This window comes from Alligator mississippiensis, chromosome 14 (assembly GCF_030867095.1).
Source record: "Alligator mississippiensis isolate rAllMis1 chromosome 14, rAllMis1, whole genome shotgun sequence".
In the NCBI taxonomy this organism is placed as follows: Eukaryota; Metazoa; Chordata; order Crocodylia; family Alligatoridae; genus Alligator; species Alligator mississippiensis.
In genome coordinates, this window is record NC_081837.1 from 7,760,384 (window position 1) to 7,773,631 (window position 13,248).

A 13,248-nucleotide genomic window follows, 5' to 3' on the forward strand; every position below is an offset into this window, starting at 1 on the left:
CAATTATCACCCACAGCAGATGATCAAGGCCAACTGATTTGCCTCAAGAGCTTGGCTAGTATTTTGATACCTTAAGGATCAGCCCTACTTCCATAGCTGGGCCACTTTGGGATGCTACAGCAGAAAGCAGTCTGAAGTCCTGATCAGGAGCTATTCCCTTCCTAACCTCTGCGCCTGGCTTGCTATACATCACCCTAACCCTCTTGAAGCAGTGTCATGCGACCTGCAGCAACACAAGGCTACAAGAGGCCTGCCTCACAGCTGGCCACAAGAGCCAAGCAGGGAGCCGAGGACAAGGAGCACATAGCTTTGCAATCAGCACAGGATGGGAGAGAGGTCTGAATACAGATCCCAGCCCTCAGTTTAAAACTGAAAGGAAAGCATCTGTGTTTATGAGGAGTAACCAGGAAGCCCAGCCCAAGTGAGGAGCTTAGTGCATTGTGCTGGGCTGGCAGAAGAGTGAAGTAGGGTAGGACCTTGGAGTGCTTTCCAAATCCCTCAGTCCCAGGATTACCTTGAAGATGGCTCGTTCCCTCAGCAGCCTCTCTGGCAGGTTCTTGCGGGGCAGCTCTCGTGTGGTCTGCAGTTCCTCGTTCCAGTCTCTGGTCTGAAAGAGGGAAATCCTTAGATGAAATCCTGCTTTGGAGAAGGGAATGGAGTCCACATTTCCAGCTCCCGAGCTGGTTCACAGGGGTATTTGCTACTACAGGTTAAAAGAGTGAAGTCAAGCTTGCACAGCATTTTGAAGAGCTGAATCAGTCACTTCAGGCATGAATGATGTTGCTCACTTAAAAACAGATCTTGCACTGACTCGCACAGTTCAAGTCTTGCAGGAATACTGCAACTACTCAGCTGGCCTAGGAGATTGGATTACATTTACACATAGGTAGATGACCCCCTGCAGCATTCTTGGACCAAGGACCTGTTCACCTTGAGGCTTTTAGAAGGATGTTTAGACCTATTTTCCCCATAAAGCTGGCTCATCCTGTAAGGAATTCTGCGCCTACACTCTGCACAATGAGTTCAATGGAGCTACTCAAAGCCAAGCCAGGGTATAAGGTTTTGCAGGACTGAGACCTCCAGAAGAGAGCCCTGCTTCAAGACCTTTACACACATGGGAAAGTTATGTGAGCAGCAAGACCGTTCTACCAGCTGGAGAAACCATTTGGATGTCGGGGCTCCTAGAATCTTTTCCAGCTTCAATTGAAACACCTTGCTCGAGGGACCTCCCAGCTTTGTACCTCAGTTCCTCCATGGGCTGTATGGCCACATTCATCCTGGCCTTTGCACGGATACTGGGGAGGCTGTTATTCACTGGTATAAAATTAAAAACAGTTGTATAAATGGAAAAACCAGTAAAGATACCATTGCTGGCACCACTCCCAAAGTGTAGCTACATACCTGTCCAGGTATGTGCTCTTCATAGCCCAGCCTCGAAGTATAAGCATCTTCTGCCCTCACACAGTCCATAGCATGTTCTGCCTGCGGTGCTGTCCAGCTGTACACCTGGAAGGGGGTAGCGATCCTTTCAAAGGGATGTCTCTGGACCCTAGTTTGGAGTGAAGAACTATTAAGATTCTTTGCAATGAAGGGTGTCTTGTATTTAGACAACTTTTCCTGTTCATCCACAACAAAGCTTGCTTTGATTAAGAATCGCATCTCAGCTAGTCCTATCCAAGGAAGGGACGCAGTCAGATCCATCGGGGGACAAGTGTCTCCTGAGCTATACCTGCATTCAGCTGCTTACAGCAGCAGAAGCCTGGAAAAAAAAATCAGCTAGGTTTTGGAGCCATAAAATCTTGCCTGAAGAAAGCACTCTAGAGCAGCGTTTCTCAACCTATGGGTCATGACCCAGAAGGGGGTTGCAAGAATATATGAAAAGGTCACAAACAAAACTTTAAAAATGGATTCTCCTTTAAAAAGGAGAAAAATGTGGGAAACTGTGCGTTTTCCCTCGCAGGCTGGCAGAGTACCCTTATGCGCCCTGCCCCCCCCCCCAAACTGGGGGGCTGGGGAAGAGAGAAGGGCACAGGCAGGGAGGGTCAGGGGGATATTTTCTACTTAAACTATTTACTGGGTCAGGACTGGCCATCCTGGTACAAAAAAAGGTTGAGAACCACTGCTCTAGAGCTCCCCGTGTCATGCTAATACCAGCTCCCAGCCACATACAGCCCATGTCAGTTCTGCATGTGAGAGACGGGATTGTGCCTGGGTCCCAGGGCTGCATATAGCCATATGGGTTTGGGACCCATATGGTTGCATTATAAGCTACTGGTCTTGTTGCACATCCAGCAATGAAGCAAAAGCCAAGCTTAACCTAACGGCCTTCTGTACAGCTTCACTCCTCTCAGCAGGTGGCAAAAATCCCATCTGCACTCATTTCTGGCCCAACAAGCAATAGGATAATCATTTTTTAAATGGCCAGATAGTCACAGTGGTGTGTTTCAGGCCACTCTAATTTCCAGCCTTCACATAATGTCACTTTTGTCTACTTAATGAGACCAGAAGCAGGATTCTTGAAAGCCATACAATATGCCTATTAATTTATACCCTGCTGAGCCAGGCAGTTTAAGTGGACAGATTTCATACAGGACCCTCCATTCTGGAGCAGGATGAGTGGTTCCGTGGAGAAAGGACAGGGGAATAAAACTGTCCATGAATGCAACAACAAGAGTTAGAAACAATCCGGGGAAATTTACACGCGTGAAGATTTAAATTGGAAAGGGAGTAATTAATTTTAACCAAAGCCACATTACTTTTCTTGATATTGGGCTGTTCAGTTTTTATTTTTTTGCTTCCATGCAAGAACACCTGCTGGCAGGATTATCCACTCATTCACTATTCCCGAGCTCAGCTGGCTTGTCTCCCCCTGCCCCCCATTCTCTCTGTGGAGGCACCAATAGTAAAAACCTGGTTCAGGTAACAATCAGCTACAGACCCTCCTGGATAAGTGTCCCATCCTGAGGGCCAATGTACACTGAATCATGCTTCAGCTTCTTTCACAAGCTTCCTTGCAAAGGCAAGCCCTTTTTGGAGTTTGCATCCCACACAGAATATAACATTTTTCTCTCCTCCCCATCTTCATACATAACCGCAGCTAGATTACTCCTCAGTGCAGGGATCAACGGAGCTACACGCAGCACACTACACAACTGAGCTAGCATTATCTCACAAAGAAAAGTTGTTCCCGTTCTGCCTCCAGCAGCACTTGTTAGTGCTAATTTACATGCTTGAAGCAAGTCTAGTCCAGTTGTCACTGCTAGGAAAACTAAATAAGGAGATTTACCATCAGGATCCCTGGGTTCCCTGAACAGTGACCAACCTTATGCACATGTAAGATTTAACTGCTTGTAAGCCTTTGCTACACAAGTGCCAAGGGTTGCATTAACTTCCACCAAGCATCACCCTGCTATACTAGTTTTGTGAAGTGGAGTGTGTTGCAATCAACACCTGGCTTCAAGACAGACAGCAGCATCCAAACCCCAGAATGCAAGCCAAATATCTAACCCATCACACATCACTCAAGGCAAGCGGCGAGGGAAAACACTACTGCTACCGTTTCTTCTGCAGAGTTGAGAAGTTTTTTTTGAAGGTCGGGCTGATCTGGTTAAGCAGCTCTACTAGGGAATGGCTGAGGAAACTCGGATTGGCAGGCTTGGGATTGAAATTGTACGCTGTTGACCTGCAAAGGAAAAAAAGAGATAATCACAATCTTGATGCTATGTGAAACAGCTGCAGAAAGTCATGAGCTGTGAAAAAATGGAGACCCCATCTTCTCTGTATGGGCAGATAGGCTGCAAGGGTCCCCTGGAGAGGCACAGATAGTCTCTCCACTCAAGTCACTGTCAACCTCCGTGAACCTGTGCCCCGAGAGAGAGGGCAGCACATCCAATCCAGAAGCAGTTGAACCATCATTGGGTTCTGTGGGTCTGTGGTCTCCCTTCAAACTGGGAAGGCAGAGCAAGGCTCCCCAGATGACCAAACGTGTACCAGACCCTAACAGACCTTGCTCCTGCCAGTAATCACAAGGGCTCCACCCTCCCCTATTCAGCACCAAGCAGATCCTGCTTTCTTTTCCAAGAAGCTTTCTAAAAAGCCTTACAAGTCTTCTAATGCACCATCAAGGAATGCTAAAGGAAGAGTTGCCAGGACCAGACAAACAAGATCTCTCCATAGAGATCTATTAAAGCAGCTCTTCTGATCTGTTGGCAGTGTCGCCTGCTCTTTGAGAGTTAATTTACAGGGGACTTTAGTCACCAGAGTTAAGCTATGCACATGCTTCAGTCTTTACTTTGAGCCCCATTCCAGCAGACTGAGAAAGGCTAAGGTCTCTTGCAAGTTATTTCTTCTGTAACCTGGGTTAGCTTAGGTTTCAATAATTCACTCAACTTGGAAGGAGACCGAGATGTATAGTGCTCAACAGATAACAGATCGGGTCTAGAAGTGATCAACTAGAGAGGTCTCCTGTTTTACCGGTGTGACAGTTCCCATCCGCTGGGAAATAAATCATGTTGATTTGGGTTTTCTTAGTCAACGACAGCCTCGCACTCTTCAGCCCACACATTTATGTTGGCCTAGGATATTATCTACCACGGTAAAGGATGAATAAGCAGAGCCTGTACTTGATTCAGTAAACTGACAGATTTTACATGGCTGGTCACATTGTGCTTTACAGCGTGGAGCTGGCCATGAAATCAGGCAGGAATTCCTTCCCACTTGCATCACCCCTGCACAACAGGCTGAATATTTGGGGAGAGTGTTTATTCCCAAAGCATCAGGCACTTTAGAAAGACACTAGATGTGGCTGAATAGCCTGCTCCAGCGTAGCAGCTGCTAAGACTTTATATAAACAGGCTACTGACTACAGAGGATGAAGAGGGGGATCTTGTTCTAGCATGCTTTCTTTTCAATCAGTTTAACCAAGACAGTGAGTTTGCATTAAGGGAAACTCTCAATTACTCACTGATTCAAGTAAAAGCCTCTGGTGGATGCTGTGATGCTAACGTGTCGATCCTCCACAGTGATGACGTACAGGTACATGAGGTCTCCGTGCATTTTTCGGTTGCCAGGTGGGGGGTTCCACCCACTCATGGTCAATACTTTTAGGCACTGCAAAGGCTGGAAAAAGCACACCACATGAGAGCCTCCATCTGCTGGCTTCCATTCTGGAAAGCCACCCACACTTCATACTTTCCATGTGCAAGTTCTGTTTGCTCCCCAGCCCATACCCTGACTGCAGGACCAAGGTTTACAAACTCCCAAGCTCTCAGAGCACTGCACACTGTAATGGTTTTTGTCATGCAATGTTCTACAACCTGTCTTTGTACTCAGAGAAGAGCAGACATTCAATTTGTCTTTAGACCACATATATTTCTTGCAGCAGCAAGCTTAAGGGAAGCCCAAGGATAAATAGAAGTGATCTGAAGATCCTCTGGGAGACTTTGTGAGAAGTAGAAACCAGAAGTTCTCCCTTCCCACTCTCCCCTTGTCTGCAAGAGAGATCGCTACTGTACAGCGCTGACATCCAGCCTTTACAGTTTGCACGCAAAATGCTGGACCTTAAGCTTCCATCCCTTGGCCCAGCCATGCTATTCAGGCACTGGTCCAGGACTCAGTGGAGCAAGTCTCCTAGTAAGCTCACTGCAGTGCAACTTGCAATCCTAGAAGACTGTTGCCCTGCAAGAAGTGTCCTGGCTACCATCTTAAAAAAAGAAAAAAAGGACACAAGAGAACTCTACCTTCCAGTCTCTGTTCTGGGGCTGGAGGGCACACAGGGGCCTCTCTTTGCTACCTGGCAGGATATGTTCAGGAGGGGTGCAGTCAATTTGTTCCATTTCGGTACCTTTCTTCTTCCGTTTTCCACTGTCTGAAACAGGGACAGACAGGAGTTGAGTGCTGGAGGAAGACCACCTTGGCAATATTCAGTACAAAATCCTCTTGATGGAACACTGTTTCCCTGTAGCACCCTCCCTCCCACCACCAAAACCAAACTCGGGCTCCGACTGCTTCTTCAAGCTATAATTTAAACAGCTCCAACTGTGCAACACGCACCTGAATGCTGCACTCTGCCCCCGACATTACATGCATTAACCACTGGGCTGTGGCTTTCAAAAAGACGTTAAGTGTTTAAACTCCTGCTGAAAGTCACCTATAGAATTTGGCCCTTTCACCCCATGAACACCTGAGCTCAGGTGCTCTCTGCCCAAGAAAGTAACCATTCTGCCCTGTAGGCAAGAAATAACACCTGCCTCACCAATGCACTTCAAGAGCAAGAATACTTTGCTTGAGTTGGGCCAGCTTTAAACCCTGGGGCATCAGCAGCAAAAACACTTAAGTCAATAGGAGTAGCTGGAGTCACCTGAGATTCGGGTGACATATACATGTTCCTAGATACACTGGTGCACCTCATGCTAGGACCTTGTTTGTGATATTCGGTAACACATTTCTCAAAATAAAACTGAGCAACTGGGCCCCTTTCCGCCACACCTGCATGCAACAGCCTGGCAAAGAGGCAGTTTTGCACCATGCCCTGAGGCGGCAAAGGCACCTTAGTTTGTAAAGCTTATGTCAGAGATGCACAAACAGATCCACAGGGATTAAATGATCTATTGAAAGGCACCAGGCAACAATGAATAGAGCCCAGGGCCCCCGAGTCTACATCCTCCACCCTACCACTCAATATTCATTAGGAAAGCATGTGGGGAAATATTCACAGCTCTTCCCCAACCATCCCCTCCTCCCCCACTCCAATAATTAGAACAAGCACTTAAGCAAATTATATAGTGGTAGAACAGCTGCATTTCTCTACCACAGGGAAGGTTTGTTGCTTCCAGGAAGCTTTTCTTATCCTGTACCTCCAAGGTCTCCTTCTGTGAAGACGCTCAGGAATGACAGGGAATTGCAGTCCACACCATTAAATGCATCTGATGGGTCAAGGCTCTTCAGAAGATCCCGAATATGACGCACATGTATCCTGGCTTCCCGTACCGTGTAGGGCTCTGACCATCAGGAGAGAGGGACAGAGAAACCACATCAGCGCCATGGTAATTCTCTCAACACAGTGCACAAGAAATTAAGCATGCACACAGATACAACTTCAGTGGGACTGAGCTAGGAATGTGTTTGACCCACTTTGTTTTATATCCATTCTTGAATCAAATCTGTGCTTCTCTTTATTAGGGACTCATTACAAGCCTTGAGAGCAGCTGGCAGTTTTACATCACTCATCTTGGCTAACACTGCAACAAACAGGATTTCTGTATGCGTAAAAGATGACCAGTATCCTGCACGCTACTGGATATAACCTGCACGTGTCAGGATTCAGGAATCTTCCAGGTAAGCAAATCTTCCAGGCAGGCTACCAACAGTGGTGTCCCTTACAGACTCAATACTTTAAAGACACTGGTACCTGCCCTGCTGGCATGTGTGGCTGTAGCTACAGGGAGTGCAGCCACGAAGTGGCATTTTACTATGGATTCTTGGTACATTTGGCAGGGGTGAGAAAGGTCACTGGACATAGAGAACGTACTCCTACTGTGCACCACCTGCCCTCTCAGTGTCCCTTTGCTTTTTTTTAAATCAGGTTCTGGTTTCTTGGGTGCCACCTGCCATTTGGTGCTTTAAAGGTAACCTAGCTTTCCACACCCACTCCTATACTAGGAATTTAACCACATGTGAATGGCTGCTCAGGAGCTTGCTCAAACTGAGCATGGTCCTCTTAATCCAGGTCCCATCAATGGACAAATATCACTTGGAGGAGCCACTTCCACCCTCATGGCCTGTCTTGGGAGAGGACTGAAGGGCAGGACAGGCCATAAAGACTAACTCAACTGTGCTTTAAGCTCCAGGCAGGGTCTTTACAGCTTGGGGTTAAGGACAGAAAGTGGAGTAGCAGGGTGAAAGGACCTTTGTCCAGTGGGGCCTATCCAGCAGTTCATCCTCATAGGCATCCGGTCTACGAGAACCCAATGCAGACAGGTCCTCTTGGCAGGGTTGCCCCAATCTCCAAAACTTGCCTTCAACCACTTTCAACACCGACCCCTCCTGCAGCCCTTCAATGGTTTTCAGCTCAGCGAAGTTATCCAGGACGTTGCCGTCCAGCTGCAGGGAGAAGCAGGTTCGGTGGCAGGTGTCCTCTCTGTCCATCAGCACTTGGTGGATCTCCTGCACCATCTCTTGTGGAGAAACCTTAAGGACAAAATAACCCTGTTACCCCCCCAGCTCTGCCACCTTCCTGACCTTGTGTTCAAGGAGTACCCTGATAGAGCAGAGGTGTGGGGTGTCAGACTGGCTTCTGTCCCCAATCACCATGGCACTGCACCACCGAGTTACCAGATTCTTAGATCAAGAGAAGTCCTCACGTGCCAGCTGCAAGGAGCACAGCTCTGTAGACTGGATGAGGCCCCTAGTTCCACACATGGGATGCTCCAGGCCTGTCCTTTTGATGCAGAATCTGAACCCCCATAGGCCACTTGTGGCCTCCTACACCCTTAGGCATTTATGAAGGGCTTAGCTCATCTACTCATCTGCTGGAGGACAACAGCACTAAGGCACTTGTGCACATGCAGAATTCCCACTTCTCAGCCCTTAGAGTATCAGCTAAAGTCTGAGTCCCTTCTGCATGAGCCTGGGTAAGAGCACCCTGCACAGGGACATTGATGGACCAGAAGGTAGATGACGGATGGGAAGGGTGTAGACAAGGGAAGAGTCCATCAACAGGCTACAGAGCCTGTTGTTCTCTTCCAGTGTGCTTTGGTGCATGCAGTGAGGTGGTATGCTGTGTATCGCCACACCATTACTTGAAGGGGAGGACCCAACCTCCAATCACATCACTTCAACCACTAAAGAAAAAGAGCAAAGGCTTGCACACAGAGGCTTCTTTTACTTCTCTGCTGTGTGTCCAACACCATTTTATGCCATGCTCAAGCTATGCAGACTCTGGATGGTTTACATAAGCAGCTGTGAACAAGGCCTGCTATTATTAGTGTATTAAAACTAACAACCAAAGGGGTTTTAAAGGAAAAAGCTCCCCTGATCAGAACTGTCTGGCTCCTCCAGGGATAGCATTCCCCCCCCCCGCCAACTTTCTGCTGGTCATGGGCATTTAAAAGGGTCCCATTTCATTTAGACTCAGCTTTCTTTTGGTAGTGGCTTTCTCTCAGCCATTTCCAGTGAAGCATCATGCCGAAGTGGAACATCAGCCAAGCACGTCAAAGCCCATCCTGACGTGCTGGTATAAGTGCTTGTCTGCTACTGCAGTCCTCAGCCCTCCCTGCTCCTCCAAACCAGGTGTAGGAACTCCCCTTCATGTCTGCCAGAGCATGTCTTAGCACACAGCCTTGCATCCTCCCAAAGACACTGGGGCTTTGCTCAGGGGTGAGCAGAGTGGCAGATCATTGCCTCTAAACAGTCACTCCCATGTCTCACTAAAGCTTAGATGGAGCAAATCTGAGAACCTCCACTCCCCAGCCAAGCTAATCAGTCCCATTCCTGTCTGTGGAAAGGCAGGCTGGTGAGCTGCAGCGTAAGACAAACCTTCTTCCCATCGTGCCAGCTACTGGCTGTTCCAAAGTTTAGATGCTCAGTGTGACCCTGCCTCTTATGATCTTGCTTAGACTCTGCCAGCTTGGGATCATTGGATCCCAAATACTCTTTAGTCCTTGGATCATGTTGGGTGGTCAGCTAGGGAGGAGAAGAAAAAGCCAGCTGCCCTTTTCTTCCCCCCTGCTCTCCCAGGTCCTGTCTGAAGGGAAAGGGTCTGGACATCCACACACTCTCTCCTCAGAGCTGAGGGGGAAGGGGCAGGAAGATGCACATCTAGCTCCCTCAGAGATTAACTCTTGCTCTACAGCACATGTTGCCTCCACACAGCTTCTCTCCACCTGCCTCTGGCAGATGACTTGATACCTGCCTCCCCGCTCACGTGGGAGCACAGAGGGGATAAGTCAACAGCGCTTGGCAAATGTTGTTGCATATATAATTCATATGCAACCTAGCCAGCCAGTGCCCAGGCACCTTTTCAAGCCTGTGCTGCTCTCCTGAACACCTTGTTTCCCCTCCTTTTCAGCTGGCTCTCAGCTGAGCAGCTGCCACTGCTGCCTCCCTTGGAGGGACCCACCTGCAGGGAGAAGGGTTCTATTCCTGGAGCACAGATCTTGACAGTGAAGCCGGTGTCCTGGATGACGATGACCTCCTGGTCGTTTCCATCATCCCCTGGATCAGCTTCCTCATGGCCATTCTGCTTGACCTCCTTGTCTTCCTTGAGGCTCTCATGCAAGCCATCCCCGTTCATTAACGTCATGACACTCGGGTGCTCTGGTCACAAAGGGAAAGGGAGAGAGAGAGATTTAGCAAGGGCTTGAATTAACAGCGCTCACTGAACAAGCAAGTGAAGGTAACCAGCTCCAACATCACCTGGGGGCCTCTGATCCAGACACAAACAAACACGCAGTTAAAAAAGCCAGAACCACTTCTTATCCGCGTGCTCAGTTGGTACGTGATAGATTTAGGAGTGCCACTTCTTATCTCCCCCCCCTCCCCGCCGCCTCCAGAGAGTAACATCCTTTCACTTGCCCGAGGGATATGCATGTCTTCCAAAGCCAGAGTGAGGAAGCTGAGTGGCTCGATGTAGAACAGACTCTGGTTCAAATTTCAAGGCCCTCTTAATTAATAGAGATGGGTGTGTAGTACTTTGCAGCCCAAAGGCAGTTGTAACCTATGTGCCAACAAGTTACATGGGATCTTGCAGAGCTCCCCTTGCTCTATTGTTCAGCTAGGGCTGCCTGGCTAATGTGCACGTCACATGAGATCCAAGCTACTTCACAGAAACAAACACCACCCACACCCCAGTGTGTGTCATACATTTGAAAAATACTTTGCGGAGCTCTTGCTGTGCAAGGAGTGAGCTTTATTCTGCGATTTGAGATTATTTCAGGTGCCATGTTAACAATGTAAATCGCTTACTGTAGAGCTGGCTTCTCCAGGGCTGCCAGTCAATGGCTTTGCATTCCCATTCAGTGGGAGCAAAGTGGCACTGGCTGGAGATGTGTAAAGCTGTGAAAGTCCCTTAGAGGGACATGCAGAGCCTCCATGGCTGGGGTTGTTCATACAGGGACTGGACCAGACACTGGGGAAGGCGCTGGAGGGAGGATGTCACTGTACTGGCCAAGAAGGGAGGTGGCAGTCTGGGCATCCTGACCAGCCATGCCATCAGAACATGTGAGGCCAAATAAAATGGGTTGTTCCAAAGCTGAACCTTTCCACAGAGACATTTTGGTTTCCATTAAGTTTTCAGCCAGACGGTTAGAGACTCACACCTGAGAGCTCAAGTTAGAACAGCCCCCCTGCCCCCCTTCATGAGACCGGGGGACTCAGTTCACGTGCCAATTTAGAGCAAGCAGAGACCAAAAGCTGCACCGGGCTGTGCGCAGACACACCCTCTCTTAGGACAAAAGGCTCCATTTTCACAAAGATGTGCGTTTTGTTCCAAGGCAGAACAAACACCACTTTCTACAAAGCTGTAAGAGTTGCTGCAAGCACCGAATTCTGGCCCGCCTGTTGGCCAGCAGGTCTTGTTCCTCACCTCTCTAGGGCTGCTGGGGAGCCTTCCCCTGCCAGCTCAGCCGCAGCGTGTCCAAAAGTGCAGCCTGTGTCTGAATGCCTTGAACACGCCGCTTGGTGATGACTCATTCAGAGACTAGTGTCGTGACTCAGACGCAGCGGCAAGAGTCAGACAGGCTAGCTCTCTCCACCCCCATGCCTTCATAGCCCTGGCAAAGTCATGCAACCCTCCTGCATTTTGCTTCTGTAGTCAGTAAAATTGGGCCAACCCTCCACAAAAAAACCCACTCCTTGCCTGCCTCAAGGGTGCTGGGAGGGTTATGCACCTCACCCTGGTGAAGCACCCACGTAAGATGGCTATTCCGGCCCTTGATTAAGATCAAAGCAGAGGTGCACGTCAAGCAGGGTACAAGACACATAGCAAATGTCTCCCTCTCCAAGGTGGAGGGGTGACACCACAGCTGCCTTAATGGCCTCCGGGGCCATCGGCAGTGGCTGCAGAGATGCTAATGCTCAGTGTCTGTCTGCATATGTCTGTAGTGCACGCTGTCAAGTTCTCTGACAGGCGAACACAGGAGCAGAGTAGATCAAAGGCTCTGGTACTGCAAAATCCACACCAGGAAGGAAGAACAAATGCATTGTCCAAGCAGCAGTGCCTTGAGAGAATGTGTTTTTGGAAGGCACAATATCCCCAGAGGCCTGGGGACACGTGTCCCTGGTTATACTTGTACAGCAGGTGTAGCCAGAGCTTTCTTCAGACGACCTGGTGCATGGGGTGGGGAGCAGCTGGCTGCAGCTTTACTCAAACATTAGGCCTAGAGCTACCGCCAACATGGCTGACAGCAACGGCCTCCCCTTTCCGCATGCCCCAGGCTCTGGGAGTCAGGCAAGGCCCAGTCCCTGGGCGGGCAACACAGAAAGGGATGGGCTCCCTGCACCTTAGCAAAAACCGAAAGGGGGAAGGCAGAGTTTAGCTTGAAAGAGGCTGCACATGCACCAGACTACTATCGATGTAGACGAACTTTCACCCGTGACAGATTAAGACTAGAAGCATCAGCCCACTCACCTCCTACCCAGCAGCCACCCCCCAGGTCTTGGACCCATAAAGCCTACTCTAACCAAAGCCAACACTCACTCACCCATACATGCCTAAATCCCATTAGGCCCTTTGAAGGAGCTGCTTACAGGGAGGTTTTTCCATCCAAACAGACCCATAAAGCAAAAACCCACTCAGGCCACACATTTGCTCAGAGATTCCCACCTCTTTTGTAGCTCAACGTGACTCGTTTCCTGTTTTTATACTTCCAGCAGTCCAGCCAATAAGCATGGGTTCCCCAAGGAAGAGAGCTGGACTGTTTTAGAGGCAGGCACGCTAGGCATTTCCCTACTGTACCCCCCCTGTTCTTCAGGGGGAGGCAGTAGAGACTAGTCTTTGCTGCAACTCAGAATAATCCCAGTGTAAACTAAGACATGCACACACTGGTATCAGGCAAGGACTAGGATCTGCCCCAGGCTCACTCAACTGCGAAGCAGGATTAAAAAAAAAAAAAAAGATTCTGCATAAAGCCATTTTACCTCTGAAAGTTTAAAATCAGGCCTGTGCTGTTGCTTATTATTTCTCCAGGCCGCACAATGATGAACTTCTGCAATGCAGCACCATGTTGCCTTCCTCTCCTCCGGAAAGGCTAC

At 48.9% G+C, this 13,248-nt stretch overlaps 1 protein-coding gene across 4 annotated transcripts in view; it reads right to left on the bottom strand.

The window, feature by feature from the left end:
- The window catches only part of CLUH (clustered mitochondria homolog), a 45,608-nt gene that overhangs the window by 18,406 nt on the left and 13,954 nt on the right, over positions 1-13,248 (bottom strand). For all 4 annotated transcript variants that reach the window (XM_014608112.3, XM_019493267.2, XM_019493265.2 and 1 more), the window contains exons 2-9: positions 10,118-10,314; positions 8,016-8,187; positions 6,855-6,998; positions 5,739-5,866; positions 4,964-5,118; positions 3,557-3,682; positions 1,402-1,549; positions 515-607 (exon numbers count right to left, since the gene is read on the bottom strand). In XM_014608112.3, coding sequence (XP_014463598.2) covers positions 515-607; positions 1,402-1,549; positions 3,557-3,682; positions 4,964-5,118; positions 5,739-5,866; positions 6,855-6,998; positions 8,016-8,187; positions 10,118-10,314 — 1,163 coding nt within the window. The remainder of the gene's footprint in view (positions 1-514; positions 608-1,401; positions 1,550-3,556; positions 3,683-4,963; positions 5,119-5,738; positions 5,867-6,854; positions 6,999-8,015; positions 8,188-10,117; positions 10,315-13,248) is intronic.